General features: G+C 43.7%; 1 protein-coding gene across 4 annotated transcripts; it reads right to left on the bottom strand.

Moving 5' to 3' along the window:
- Nucleotides 1-342: 342 nt before the first annotated feature.
- On the bottom strand, nt 343-13,116 carry LOC138767812 (zinc finger protein 25-like). 4 transcript variants are annotated; one of them, XM_069945599.1, is made up of 8 exons: nt 12,998-13,116; nt 9,520-9,644; nt 9,238-9,411; nt 8,788-8,911; nt 6,324-6,451; nt 6,042-6,215; nt 5,827-5,950; nt 343-2,530 (listed from the first exon to the last, which is right to left on the bottom strand). In XM_069945599.1, the coding sequence occupies exons 1-8, from the start codon at nt 13,053-13,055 to the stop codon at nt 1,419-1,421; spliced, it is 2,019 nt and encodes a 672-aa protein (XP_069801700.1). In that variant the 5' UTR covers nt 13,056-13,116; the 3' UTR covers nt 343-1,418. The 4 variants fall into 4 exon arrangements, with proteins under 4 accessions (XP_069801700.1, XP_069801701.1, XP_069801703.1 ...); XM_069945600.1 differs by having other exon boundaries at nt 5,827-5,905; XM_069945602.1 differs by lacking the exon at nt 12,998-13,116 and adding an exon at nt 12,738-12,988.
- Between the last annotated feature and the right edge of the window lie 2,311 nt (nt 13,117-15,427).

Below are 15,427 nucleotides of genomic sequence, written 5' to 3'. Positions count from 1 at the left end.
CTGCTCTGATATATAATATAATGAGATGTAACATATCACTGCTCTGATATATAATATAATGAGATGTAACATATCACTGCTCTGATATATAATATAATGAGATGTAACATATCACTGCTCTGATATATAATATAATGAGATGTAACATATCACTGCTCTGATATATAATATAATGAGATGTAACATATTACTGTTCGGATAGAAACTCCAGACATTTTCCAAACTGAAGTTTTCTGTTTCCATGACAAATATCAATGATAATTCATTCTGATTACACACAATAGATATCACTGACATCACACCAAGAATTTCTCTCTCTTTCTGTTAAGGAATAATGGGGTTTCAAGATATTTATTGAGATAATAATAATTTAAAAAAAAACACGTTTCTCTTGTATACAGTATAAAGAGATTGCACAAACAAAGCGGAAAAAAAAACCTATACACAATCACAGTCATTAGAAATTCAATTAATAAAACTCAAAATAACAAGTGAATGTAATCCACAATATAAAATATCTTACCAGAGAAAATGCCTGAAAAAAATGTGTATATTAAACTTTAGATTAATCCCAATAGATAGCGGTCAGTGATACAACAAGTCTGATCTGGGGAGTAAAGTAGAAGTGACTGGAGTCTGAATTAATTTAGTGAATGATTTTATTATTGTGAATGAAGAGACTGGGAATGAGCATAGAAGTGATAGGACAAAGAAGTCTTAGGGCTGATATCGAAGAGGAAAGGAGGCTTATTTCATACACAGACATAAAACAGGGCGGGGGGGGGGGGGGGGGGGAGGGGGCACAAAGAGCCGAGGGAGGGGCTGCCCTGTCCAGGTGGCCCATAGAGAAGAGCGGCAGTAGACCGTCGCTATCATTATCTGGATTTTAGACCATGCTGAAATGTCTGTTATTGAAAATCTTTGAAATCCAAAAAAGTCTACAAAAATTCTCCCCTGCTTTACTGATAACTGGTTAATACCATTCTGTTTGTCAATACGCTGTGTCCCTACGGAGACTGATACTGATGGGGGACACTGCCAGGTTATACAGACACAGCACTAGGACATAGCAATGGTAACACCCAGTTGTCAGTTTACTCATCCAAGCTAAGCAAGGACTGACAGCTGAACTAGGATGACACCTTCCTAGTACAGAATAGGAGCAGTGGGGAAGGAATAGGGATCAATTCTGCAGAGCAGCCCAGGATCTATGGTCCATAACCCAGCACTGGGCTTCAGAATATAATCACATAGGAGAATATTGGGATATAGGGAATTTACTCTCAACCCATTCAATAAAGGCAGCAGGTCGACACCGCCGTATTTCCTACACTCTGTACATTAGAATGTCTTCTCTCCTGAGAGAGATGCTCCACAATACCAGATTCCTGAATGAAACATTTCCTGTATACTGTATATTACCATTGAGTCTTTTCTGTGTGAGTTCTCTCATGTCTCACAAGATTTGTTTTCTTACTAAAACACTTCCCACATTCAGGACACGGAAATGGCTTCACTCCTGAGTGAGTTCGCTCATGTTCCACAAGATTTATTTTCCGGCTAAAACATTTATTACATTCAGAACAGGAAAATGGCTTCTCCCCTTCGTGAGTCATCACATGTTCCACAAGTCTTGATTTCTGACTAAAGGACTTCTCACAGTCAGGACATGAAAATGGCTTCTCCCTTGTGTGAGTTCTGAGATGTTTAACAAGTTTTGATTTCTGAATAAAACATCTATCACATAGAGGACATGAAAATGGCTTCTCCCCTGTGTGAGTTTTCATATGACTAACAAGTTGTGGTTTGTTATTATAACACTTCCCACACTCAGGACATGAAAATGGTTTCTCTCCTGTGTGAGTTCTCTGATGTATAATAAGTAATGAATTCCGACTAAAACACTTCTCACATTCAAGACATGAAAATGGCTTCTCCTTTGTGTGAGTTCTCTGATGGATAATAAGTAATGAATTCCGACTAAAACACTTGTCACAATTAGGACACGAAAATGGCTTCTCTCCTGTGTGAGTTCTCTGATGATGAATAATAAGACTTGATTTCCTACAAAAACATTTTCCACATTCAGAACAGGAAAAAGGCTTCTCTCCTCTGTGAGTTGTTATATGCTGCACAAGAGTTGATTGATGACTAAAACGCTTCTCACATTCAGGACATGGAAATGGCTTTTCTCCCGTGTGAGTTCTCTGATGGACAATAAGATTTGATTTCTTACTAAAACATTTTCCACATTCTGAACATGAAATTAGCTTTCTACCTGTGTGAGTCCTCTGATATTCCACAAGACATGAGTCTTCTTCCATCCGTGACAGTGGGCTGTCCTTAACTCGAATTGTCTCATACACAGAGAGATGAGATTTCTGTTCAGAAAGTTTCCCACATTCAGGATTTGGAAGAACATTACCTAGTCCACGTCCCGTTCTTTCTTTGCCATTTGGTGAATGATCATTTTCTAATTCATAATTGGCATATAGAAGATTTCCATGGCCGCCTCTCATCCCATCCTCACCTGGAAGAAACAACATCATAGATGACACAAGGTCGGGGGAGGGCGGCGCTGGTCACCACCTGAGTCAAAGCTCCTCTCACAGCAGCTTTAGTCACCTTATTTACAGCACCGCTGTCACTCAGATAAAGATGCATGACAGGCATCACATACAGCTCAGGGGGCTCAGTATATTGGGGCATCAGCATGTTATATCTCATTCAGCAGTTGCAGCAGTCGTCTGTATTAGTTATATATGTGTGTGGACACAGATACATAAAGCCTGTATTCCATGACTGTGCAGGATGGATGGAGCAACACGCTGAGGTCAGTGACTGGATGAATGGGCTGTCACTGTAGAGACAGGCTCGGAAGTGTCCGGAGACAAGGCAGGAGAACACAGGAAGCATGGAGAGGTAAGTATAACATCATTATTGTTTTCTACCAAGGGCTGCATGGACATCACTAATGTGGAAGCTAGCACATCATGTCTGCTTCTTTGTACATTTCATGCTTTATGGGTGTTCTTAAGTGTTTTTATTTTTTTCTTTGTCCATTTTTTTTTTACATGATGAATTATTGTTGAATAAAATTTACATACCTTTTGATAAATTATGGGTGCATCTATTTGTGTGTTTTTTCAGTTTTTTTTTGTTGAGTATTGTGATTACATATTAAACAGAGGTAGCATCCCATATCTTGTAATTATTGAAGAGGTTAGCTCCCTGATCATATTGTGTGAGTGCCTGTGCAGCCCTTGTCACATGACCATCGAGCCGTCTAATAGACATCGTAAACAAGCACCGATCTGGCATATTGGTGGTTACTTACCCCGCTCATTGGGCTGTTTAACCTCTTGAGGACATATGACATAAGGGTATGTCCTCAAGGGGAGTTTAGAGCCGCGACCCCGCTCTGAACTGCCGCGATCCCGACTGCTATGTGTAAACATGACAGCTGCATTTAACTGTCTTATTTGCAGCCCATCCCTGGTGTCTAGTGGCGACTGCGGAGGGGAATCCCTTCATCTTACAGAGCCGTGCCTCAGCATCGTAATGACGCTGATCCCGACTCGGTATTCTATTGCAATGCTCTGCAGCAGGCCAAAGCAATAGAGCACCGATCTCATGGATCGGTGCTGTGTAGTACAGATACACTGATCTCTATGGAAGATCGGTGTAGTTGTATTAGAAGCCCCCCAGGGGGAATAACCCTAACCCTGTATGGTTAAAAAAAAAAGTGTTTTCATTAATAAAAAAAACTCCTCCCCTAATAAAAGTCTGAATCACCCCCCATTTTCCCATTTTATACTTATAAATATATACTTATAAATAAATAAATAAACATGTTTGGTATTGCCGCGTGTGTAATCGCGCAAACTATTATCACATTTATCACATTCCTGATCTCGCACAGTAAACGACGTAAGTAAAAAGACCCCCCAAAGTGCAAAAATTGTGCATTTTTGGTGGTTGCATCAAGTCCAGAAAAATTGGAATAGAAAGCGATCAAAAAGTTGCATATACGCAATCAAGGTACCGATAGAAAGTACAGATCATGGCGTAAAAAATGACACTTTAATCAGCCCCATAGACCAAAGGATAAAAGCATTATAAGCATGGGAATAGAGCAATTTTAAGGAACGTTTTTTTCAGTAAAAGGTTTTCTTTTTTTAAAAGCCATCAAATAAAAATAAAAGTTATGCAAGTTGCATATCGTTTTAATCGTACCGACTTGACATATATAACATGTCAGTTTTTCCATAGGACGAATGGCGTAAAAACTAAGCCTCCCCCAAAGAAAAAGAATTGCGTTTTTTGGGGGTTTTTTTCAATTTCACTGCGCATATAATTTTTTGCTGGCTTTGCAGAATATGTTATGCAAAAATTAAGTCTGCCATTGCAAAGTGCAATTAGTGACGCAAAAAATAAGGGCTCATGTGGGTTTCCTTTTAAGCACAAGGAGGAAAAAAGCACAAAAACGAAAATTGGCTCCGTCCTTAAGAGGTTTAATAGGGCTCTAAAGCCTAAGTATGTGCTAGATGGAGGCATTGTTTTACTCGTCAATTATAATCCTGTACGTTAATTATGGGAAATGCACATATACTGCTTATTTCCCTTAATTTAGTAGATCATGGAGTGTTAGAATTCTCTCAGAAAACGTGACGTCACTAACCAGGGTGTAATTCCAATGGAGTGTCCAGCAGGGGGCGCACTATATGCAGAAGCCTATGGGACTTTATTTTTTTTATGGATGTCTATGTAAACTAATGGAATGTAGTGTACAGTGCTTTATTGATTAAATACATTTATGGAATACTTTGGGGAGCAAGTGTCCTAGCTCCCCAAAGAATTCCATAAATGTATTCAATCAGTACATTTGGAGGGCACAGAGCATATAGTCCAGGGACTTGCTCCCCAAAGTATTCCATAAATGTATTCAATCAATAAAGCACACTGTACATTTCATTCCATTACTTTACATAGACATTCATAGAAACAATAAAGTCCCATATTCTTCTACATATAGAGCGCTGGACACTCCATTGGAATTACACCCTGGTTCGTGACGTCACGTTTTCTGAGAGAATTCTAACACTCCATGATCTACTAAATTAAGGAAAAAAGCCCTATATGTGCATTTCCCATAATTAATGTGCATTAGAAATTTGTCTAACTTTCCATAAGTAATAACATATCAAAAAATACTTTTGGCCGGACTTCTTTTGGCTATGTTCACACAACGTAAGAGACCGGCCGTTCCGTGACCCCGGAACTTAAGTACCGGCCGCATGATCTGTCCGGGCTCATCAGCGCGCGCCCGCATCAGAGCTTCCCACTCCAGACAGTGAAGCAAGCGGCCTGAGCAGCTCGCTTCACTGTGTGAACTGACAGGTCTTTCTGCGGCCGGAATTCAGTGAATGTCAGTTATTTGCGGCGGCGTATGGGATCCCGGCCGGAGCACATACGATGTGTGTACGCTCTGGCCGGGATCCCATTGAAAGTAAGGCATTGTTCCACCGCGGTAAAAGTACTTTTACGTAGTGTGAACATAGCCTTAAAGATGTTTCCCAAGAAAACCCCCTCATGACCTATATAAATCTCATCATTCAGCTGTCTGCACATGAAAAAAAAGACAAAAAAAAAACGACCTGCCAAAGATCAGGTTGGTTAACCGACGCCAGAGTCGGTTTCGGTTTTTTAACGATTAATCGCTCAGCCCTAATCACATTAACTGAATACATTGTATATACAGTAAGTGATGATCAGATGATGTGGGGTCCAGGAGATCCATAACCCTTGTGTTTCCTCTCCTCTTACCTGGTGATGTGAGGGGCCGCTGATCCTCCATTATGACATCCTTGGACAGATCCTTGTGTCCCTCTATATACTCCCACTCCTTCATGGAGAAATAGATAGTGACATCCTGACACCTTACAGGAACCTGACACAGACAATGATACAATTATCCTCCAGACCCCTCACCCCTTGGTGTTACTGTATAATGTCCCAGCATTCCCAGCTGCATTGCTCACCTCTCCAGTCAGGAGCTCAGTCATCCTGGAGGTCAGTTCTAGGATCTTCTGCTCATGTATCAGTGAATGAGGTGGAAGCTCGGTGATGGGGCTCTGGCTGCTGCTCCAGTCTCCTGACCTGACACCAGGGGGCGCCACACACTCACCAGACCCCTTCTTCACTACTGTGTAATCCTGTGTATGGAGACACTGATCACTACAGAGAGTCTGGCAATCCTTCCCCTCCAGTCATTTATCTGCTTTATTACTAGAGAAACAAGTGACGTCATGTAAGACTCTCACCTCTCCAGTTATACAGTAGATTATCTCTAGGGCGAGGTCTAATATCCTTCCCGCCATCTGCTCTCTCTCCTTCTTCATCCTTCTGGGGTCACTGATGTAATGGACCATCGTCTTTAGCTGTGAGAGTCCTGGGAAGCAGGGAGGATTGGGTGTTAAATCTCATTTCCCATGAAGTATAATGTGTAGCTAATAATGATTTGTAGAGATCACTGATGGCAGCGTACCATAGAGGTGACCCTGATGTATAACTATGCTTCCCCAGGAGTGAGCAAAAACTTTTAAGGCTAGGCTGTATTACTTTGGGGTTTGGGTCCCCGGAGGTTTATGCCTAGTAACGCTCCTGGTACACTGCAGGCCCGGGGCTCACCCGCAGTGTTCCCCCTGTAGACCTGTCTCCTCCGGGTCTCCTCTCCAGTCATCTATACCTCCTGTTCCTCATGTGCTCCAAGCTGCCGCTGCGAGGGGTGGGGGGCAGGGTGCGCTCCGCTCCTTGGACTCCCTCTCTCCTCTTTCAGCTAAGTCGGTTTCATTTTTTTGTAACCTCTTAGGGACATATGACGTACCAGTACGTCATATGTCCCATAGAGGTGTTCAGAGCGGGGCCGCGCGGCGACCCCGCTCTGAATCGCCATGATCCCGGGTGCCGCGAGTAGCCCGGGACCGCGGCTATTAGCAGGCACGGTCTGATCGCCGTGCCCGCTAATAAGGTAATCGGAGGCATCCGTTCCCTGGTGTCTAGCGGGGGACAACATCCCGGAGGAGCGATCTCCGTGTGTTGTGCCGGCCGGGGTCCGCTCCAAGATGGCGCCGACCCCGGCTCGGCACTCGCTTGTTTTCGGCTGCAGCAGCCGAAAGAATCCGAGTGCCGATCTCATTGATCTTTGCTGTATTACTACAGAGCAAAGATCTCAATGAGAGATGAAAGTGTATATACTAGAAGTCCCCATGGGGGAATAACCCTAACCCCAGGGAGAATAGCCCTAACACCAGGGGGGCTTCTAGTATATGTGTAAAAAAAAAAAAAAAAAAGTATTGTTATTAGTAAAAAGCCCCCTCCCCTAATAAAAGTTTGAATCACCCCCCTTTTCCCATGTTTTAAATAAAAGTAAATAAATAAATAAACATGTTTGCTATCGCCGCGTGCATAATCGCCCGCACTATTAATTAATCACATTCCTGATCTCGCACGGTAAATGGCGTAAGCGCAAAAAAATCCCAAAGTGCAAAATTGCGCATTTTTGGTCGCATCAAATCCAGAAAAAATGTAATAAAAAGCGATCAAAAAGTCGTATATGCGCAGTCAAGGTACCAATAGAAAGTAAACATCATGGCGCAAAAAATGACACCTCCCAGAGCCCCATAGACCAAAGGATAAAAGCGCTATAAGCCTGGGAATGGAGCGATTTTAAGGAACGTATATTTGTTAACAATGGTTAGAATTTTTTACAGGCCATCAGATAAAAGAAAAGTTATACATGTTACATATCGTTTTAATCGTAACAACTTGAGGAACATGCATAACAAGTCAGTTTTACCCCAGGGCGAATGGCGTACAAATACCCCCCAAATAAAAGAAATGCGATGGGGGTTTTCAATTTCACCACACTTCGAATTTTTTTCTGGTTTCGCAGTGTACTTTATGCAAAAATTCAGCCTGTTATTGCAAAGTACAATTAGTGACGCAAAAAATAAGGGCTCATGTGGGTTTCTAGGTGGAAAAATGCAAGTGCTATGGCCTTTTAAACACAAGGAGGAAAGAACGAAAACGCAAAAACAAAAATTGGCCCCGTCCTTAAAGGGTTAAAGTGTCACTGTCATTTAAATTTTTTGCAGAAATCAACAGTACAGGCGATTTTAAGAAACTTTGTAATTGGGTTTATTAGCCAAAAATGCATTTTTATCATGAAAAAGCTGTTTGAAGCTCTCCCCCCTGTCTTCATTGTTCTCTATGGAGAGGGGTGGAGGGAGATGAGGCAAAAAAACAGGACAACAAAGAGTTAATTTACAGATACATCACCAGGCTATCTCCTCTGAAGTCAGCACTGACCTCTCTGACCTCTGAATAGCGGCTTTCACACAGCTCCCACTGTGTAATCCTTTGTTCTCTGCTGCCAACTACTCTCCCTCCTTCCTCCTCCCCCCTCCCCTCTCCATAGATTAGACAGGGCCTGACTGATGTAAAAGAGATGAGATTTCCTGATAATGAGCAGTGAACAAGGGGGGGGGGGCTGGGGAAAGTCTTTTTAAATGCAGATAATGGCATATTTGCCTAATAAACCCAATTACAAAGTTTCTTAAAATCGCCTGTACTATTGATTTCTGCAAAAAAAATGAAACAACAATGACACCTTAATGCTTTTTTGCCCAGCCCTAATCACAGTGACTGAATACATTGTATATATGTGGTGATCAGATGATGGGGGGTCCAGGAGATCCATAACCCTAGTGTTTCCTCTCCTCTTACCTGGTGATGTGAGGGGTGGCTGATCCTCCATCATGACATCCTTGTACAGATCCTTGTGTCCTTCTATATACTCCCACTCCTCCATGGAGAAATAGACAGTGACATCCTGACACCTTATAGGAACCTGACACAGACAATGATACAATTATCCTCCAGACTAGGGATGGTCCGAACCGAGTTCGGTTCGGGTTCGTACAAACCCGAACCCTCGGTAATGATTCCCGCTGTCTGCCCGCTCTGTGGAGCGGGCGGATCCAGCGGGAGGACCGCCTGGAAAACTGGGATACAGCCATAGGCTGTATCCCAGTTTTCAGACAGCGGGAATCTGCTGCCAAGCGTTCGGGTTCATACGAACCCGAACCTCGGCAGGTTCGGACCATCCCTACTCCAGACCCCTCACCCCTTGGTGTCATTGTATAATGTCCCAGCATTCCCAGCTGCATTGCTCACCTCTCCAGTCAGGAGCTCAGTCATTCTGGAGGTCAGTTCTAGGATCTTCTGCTCATGTATCAGTGAATGAGGTGGGGGCTTGGTAATGGGGCTCTGGCTGCTGCTCCAGCCTCCTGACCTGACACCAGGGGGCGCCACACACTCACCAGACCCCTTCTTCACTACTGTGTAATCCTGTGTATGGAGACACTGATCACTACAGAGAGTCTAACAATCCTTCCCCTCCAGTTATTTATCTGCTTTATTAATAGAGATACAAGTGACGTCATGTAAGACTCTCACCTCTCCAGTTATCCAGTAGATGATCTCTATGGTGAGGTCTAATATCCTTCCCCCCATCTGCTCTCTCTCCTTCTTCCTTCTGGGGTCACTGATGTAATGGACCATCGTCTTTAGCTGTGAGATACCTGTGAAGCAGGGAGGATTGGGTGTTAAATCTAATTTTCCATGAAGTATAATGTGTAGCTAATAATGATTTGTAGAGATCACTGATGGCAGCGTACCACAGAGTTGACCCTGATGTATAACTATGGAAAACTGCTACAATGAACTTAGACCATACCCGATAGATGGAATGTTTTTATTTGTTTTCATGTAAATGAACTTAATTAACCCCTTCATACTGCAGCACAGTCCTCTCCTGCTCATTCTCCCGATCGATACAGGGCTGAACATTCAAAATCATGTCAAAAGTATTCAGAATAGACAAGTACACCTTAATATTAACCTTACGCTATTCAGCATGCGGTAAAAATAACATAATAAATGTATTCTCTGGGTCACTATGGTTACAGCGATACCAAATATGCATAATTTTTTTGTTTTTAAGAATTACACCTTTAGCACACTAGAAATTATCTTTCTGAAAAAAACAAAAAAACATCAAAAACTGGCACAACATTGCAAGATCCGCAACGTTCTTATCTTTCTTATGACGAAGCTGGTTTTGCGGGAATATGTGTAGTTTTTATCGATATTTTAAGTTTTACATATTGTGGTACATTACAGGGCCAAGTAATTAATGGTATCTATGTGTCTCACAGGTTCCTAGCATATGCAGAGGATAGCTATTTGGGAAGGGTTAAAGGGGAACTCCAGGTAGAGGTTAAAAATAATGAAACTTCTGCAGAAGCATAAAGCATTACTTACCTGTCTATCCCAGTTTAGAAACTACCAAAAATCCATTTATTTGGGTTTTTTTTGTTCTGTATTGTGTTTCTGTCCTTCCTGGTTGAGCAGTTCCCAGAATGCAAAATTCGACATTGAGAGAAGGAGCGCTGCACATCACACCTATGGCTGATACTAATACCGCTCGGCTAATTTTAAAAACCAACGCCAGGATGTTGGTATATAATTTGATCAAACCATACTGCCCTGTGTACCACGTGCAGATCTCCTTTACACGGGTCCCTACGCTAAGGCCTTATTCACACGTTCCGTAATTTACGGATCCGTATTTCCGTATCCGAGTTAGTGCACATTGAAGTCTATTGGGCTATTCACACGATCAGTAGCAGAAATGGATGAAAATCAATCCGTAAAAAAAAAAGGACATGTCCTAGTGCAGACCCGGTGCGGACCCAGATTTTTTCACGGATGCTCTCATTAACATCAATTGTCTACGGATTGTTTGCGGATTGCAACATGTTTGGCATCCGTATTTCCGTAGAAAAATATGGATAACTCATGCTCCTATTTGCACAGCAGTATATAGAAGTGCTGGGATCTATAGTTCTCCGGATTTCTGTTGCTGAACACCGTATGCCGATTGTAGCAGAATCCTATCGTGTGCCGATTATAGCAGAATCAGTAGACGAATGTATTGAGGCAGTGTTGGTGATGGTATATCAGAGAGCTGGGATCTGTAGTACTCCACAAGGTGAAGACCATACAGAAGGGTGCCTGCTCGGAACATTGCATACTTTATATTGTGCCGAATTTAGCTGACAGGCCATTCATTCACTGCTCACAGTCTCTCAATTGATTCATTGATACTTTCCTAACCACATAGTAAACACCAATTTATTGTGCTAATTGGTAATGATGATTGGCAGCTGGGCTACAAAGGTACAAGTACCAATTACCTCAATAAATTGGGGTGTTTACAATGTAGTTAGGAAAGTATCAATGAATCAATTAAGAGCACTGAAGGCAGAACGGCACAGGAGGATCGCATAGGAGATCGCATCATTACCGCAGGAGGGGGTCTGATGCCGCAGAGGGGGTCTGATACCACAGAGGGGGTCTGATGACGCCGCAGGAGGGGGTCTGATGACGCCGCAGGAGGGGGTCTGATGACGCCGCAGGAGGGGGTCTGATGATGCCAATCCCGGCCGAGCACGGAAGCGTCCCCGGTTGCCATGGTGATCGCAGGAGGGGTCTGATGATGCCTGTAAAGACCGAGCACAGAAGTGTCCTCACCATGGCAACTGGGTACGCTTCCGTGCTCGGTGGTGATTGCAGGCATCATCAGACTTCCGTGCTTCCGGATGCAATACGGATGTCCAACTTGTAATTTTTAGTGGGTGGTTTCCGGACCCGAAAAAATTACGGAACGTGTGAATAAGGCCTAACTCCACACCGTGTCGGTCAGCGTGCACATGCAGGGAAGGGAGGCCATGGAATGGCCCTGCAACCCCAATGTCACAGGACCAAACCCAAAATGCCCCACAAATTTTGTATTGGTGGGGCATTAGTATCAGCCATAGCTGTGATGTGCAGTAGCTCCCTTCTCTCCATGTCGCATTTTATGTTTTAGTTCCCAGAATGCAATGCTTTCCCTCAGCTGATCATCACAGGCCCCCACCTATCACAATCAGTAAAATCAGTGCAGCAGCTGCTTTTGGACGGTCAGAGATGGTAAATCACTCAGGGGATTGGGACATCCCTGCCCCCTGTCTGCATTATCAGCCTGTGCTCAGCAAACACACACAATGTGAGACAGAGGCATGGAATATTTGTCTCCTACGGTGGGAGAGCAGTGGGAGCAGAAGACAATGTGGATTGGCACAGGGGCCATTTTTCTTCACTTCCTGGATTTCTATCAGCTACCAGTGTGGCAGAACCGTATAGATATGGTAATACATTGTATAGGAAGGGGGCAAACACTTTTTCACACCACTGTACACTAAAAGTTGTTGAGTACCCCTGCGCTATATACTGTATATATACATATGGGGGATCAGACCGTAGTACTGTAAAGCTCAATGGGTCCCATACTTGCAGTAGAATTTTCATTCCGCTGCCTATATGGGACCCGGCCCCTTTAACCCCCCTGCCGTTGGCCACCGCTCACAGCCCGCAGCGGCTATGCGAGGCTCCCGGCTCTCCTCGCTCCTCATCAGCCAATCAGTGCATGGCACGTTGTATCTGGAAGAGACGGGTATCTGTCATAACCAGATGCCGGCCAAAATATGTCAGCTGTCAGCAAAACCCAGAAGCGGCAGTACAGGGCACAGGGATGGGTAAGTATAGCTGGAAGGCTGGGTGAGTAAGCACACCTGGCAGCCATATTGGTTGTCCCCCAGCTCCCCCAGAAGCAGATAGAAGAGGCAGTGGATGTAGCAGGACATATGAGGTCTCTATGGCCGCTCACTATACACAATATCCCCTTATTACCTGTCACCCATAGCAACCAATCACAGCTCAGGGGTCATGTGACAGGGTAAGAAATGAAAGCTGCGCTGTGATTGGTGGCTGTGGGCAGTAAGGCCAGTGACAGAGCTGTCCCCATTGTCTCCTCCTCACTGACATCTCCCACCTGTCACTGCAGTCCGGGGGCTTCTAGAGGGGGTCCCTGTCAGCTCCTCTTCCCCCATCTGCCGCCTGCACTTCTTCTCTCACCAGCAAAACATGTGGGGAGGACAGACAGGAAGCAGCGGTCCGTGCACAATACGCTCCCCCGGAAACAAGCTCCTCTCTGAATAGGGGCCTCATGCTGCAGTCATGTGAGGAGAGGATGGAGGGGGGAAACATCATACACGTCCCGTGATTCTGTAACTTGTCTCCAGATCATCCCTGTTCCCACTATTGTCATATGTGAATGCAACATTTTTGCTGCTATTATGTAGTTTATATTCATTACAGCTATATTCACGGCAGGCAGTGAAAGGGTTACTAGGTGGTGTCACGTGCCGGTAAATTTGGCCTCTGTAAGTTAGACAATACTGCCACCTACTGGCAGCTCCTAGTGTTGCGCACAGTGTATATTACAGACTAAAGAAATTACCTGGTGCTGCTGAAGGTTTTCTCTCTTATTGAGTTTAGTAGATTCAGTCCAGGGGTCCAGTCCATGTCCCTGTGGTTTTAATGGGAAATCGCTAAGTGCTACATATGGAGTCCAATGGTGTAAGTCAGGGATTGGGGAACCTCCTACAGCTGTTGCTAAACTATCATTCCAGACATGATGGGGTGAAGGTTCCTGATCCCTGGTCTAGGCGTTCGGTCCCCTAGGGACAGGCTGTAACAATTGTGAGTGTTGTGTATGGCCCCGTTCACACTGAGCAAGAAGGCGGAATCCCGCCGTGCTCAGTGTCCTACAGTGAGTGAGAAGAAGCGCGCTCCTCCGCTGCTGCCGCTCTCCGCTCAAAGAAGTGACATGTCACTTCTTATACAAAGTGATAAAGAAGCCGAGAGAAATAATGATAATAACCAATACAATACAAACTACAATGAACATTAACCCCTCAGCCCCTCATGGAGTCACAGGACTGGTAGGAGATGGAGTCACAGGACTTGTAGGAGATCACAGGACTAGTAGGAGATGGAGTCACAGGACTGGTAGGAGATGGAGTCACAGGACTGGTAGGAGATGGAGTCATAGGACTGGTAGGAGATGGAGTCACAGGACTGGTAGGAGATGGAGTCACAGGACTGGTGGGAGATGGAGTCACAGGACTGGTAGGACATGGAATAGTAAACGTAGGAGACAGATGTTGAAAGGATCCTGGGAAGAATACGCTGTGATGGTACATTTCTAAGCACTGTGGATGTAGACAATGTCAAGAGGCGGTGGGAGAATGTGTCTAAACGGACTATTTCTTTGGAATTACATCTTGCTACTATTTTGGAGTACTATAAAGCAGGGAGGATACCAAGAGGCATGAGGTCGCAGCTTACACCTAATTTATTTCCTAATAATGTGGAATATTGTAACCGCTTTGCACAAATTTCTAATCAATATGCAAGAGGAATTATGCTTCTTAAGGCTGGGTTCACACTACGTATATTTCAGTCAATATTGTGGTCCTCATATTGCAACCAAAACCAGGAGTGGATTAAAAACACAGAAAGGATCTGTTCACACAATGTTGAAATTGAGTGGATGGCTGCCATATAACAGTAAATAACGGCCATTATTTCAATATAACAGCCGTTGTTTTAAAATAACAGCAAATATTTGCCATTAAATGGTGGCCATCCACTCAATTTCAACATTGTGTGGACAGATCCTTTCTGTGTTTTTAATCCACTCCTCGTTTTGGTTGCAATACTGACTGAAATAAACTGACTGAAATATACGTAGTGTGAACCCAGCCTAATGCGTTGCAAAAAATCCAAATTCGGGTGCGTTCACACCTACAGGATCTGCAGCTGATTTTCTGCAGCAGATTTCATTTAAATAACTAAACACAGCATCAAATCTGCTGCAGATCTGCTGCAGATCCTGTAGGTGTGAACGCACCCGAATTTGGATTTTTTGCAAGATGAAGTAGATCTGTCTAAGGTACAACTTGATGAGATGGACTCAGAAAGAGAAGTCAAAAGACAGATATGGAACAGGGACTTAGGATACTATTACACCAAGCAATTTTCCGACGACTAATGATAAACGATCTTAAACGACCGCTAAGGCAAACGACCCGAAATCGTTCGCCCAAGTAAACGAAACGATGATCGTTATTTATGATCGTTCTTGCGGTCGGTTAGTCGTCGCTATTGCGTATGTTTCAGCTGTGAATTCTTATTCCACCAAACGATGAGCGAACGATCAAATGATAAAAATAGGTCCGGATCCTATTAAACGATCAACGATTTCTTGTTGGTCGTTTAATCGTTGCCTGCTATTACACGAAATGATTATCGTTCAAATCCGAGCGATTTAACGATTTTTCGAACGATAATCGTTCTGTGTAATACCACCCTTAGAGGACTATAAGTCTTGCAAAATATATATGTGGCAGAAGGACAA

The sequence above is a fragment of the Dendropsophus ebraccatus genome, chromosome 11 (assembly GCF_027789765.1).
Source record: "Dendropsophus ebraccatus isolate aDenEbr1 chromosome 11, aDenEbr1.pat, whole genome shotgun sequence".
In the NCBI taxonomy this organism is placed as follows: Eukaryota; Metazoa; Chordata; class Amphibia; order Anura; family Hylidae; genus Dendropsophus; species Dendropsophus ebraccatus.
The sequence above is the reverse complement of the archived record's forward strand: the minus strand, read 5'-3'. Positions and strand labels throughout refer to the sequence as shown.

What these genes read in the sequence shown, in the direction of transcription:
- LOC138767812 (XM_069945599.1), bottom strand. Translation starts at nt 13,055, where the DNA reads ATGGGGGAAGAGGAGCTGACAGGGACCCCCTCTAGAAGCCCCCGGACT. An exon ending in CCCCCGGACTGCAGTGACAG is followed by an intron (nt 9,645 to 12,997) that starts GTGGGAGATGTC and finishes CCTGCTTCACAG; the next exon opens with GTATCTCACAGCTAAAGACG. An exon ending in TCTACTGTATAACTGGAGAG is followed by an intron (nt 6,216 to 6,323) that starts GTGAGAGTCTTA and finishes CTCCATACACAG; the next exon opens with GATTACACAGTAGTGAAGAA.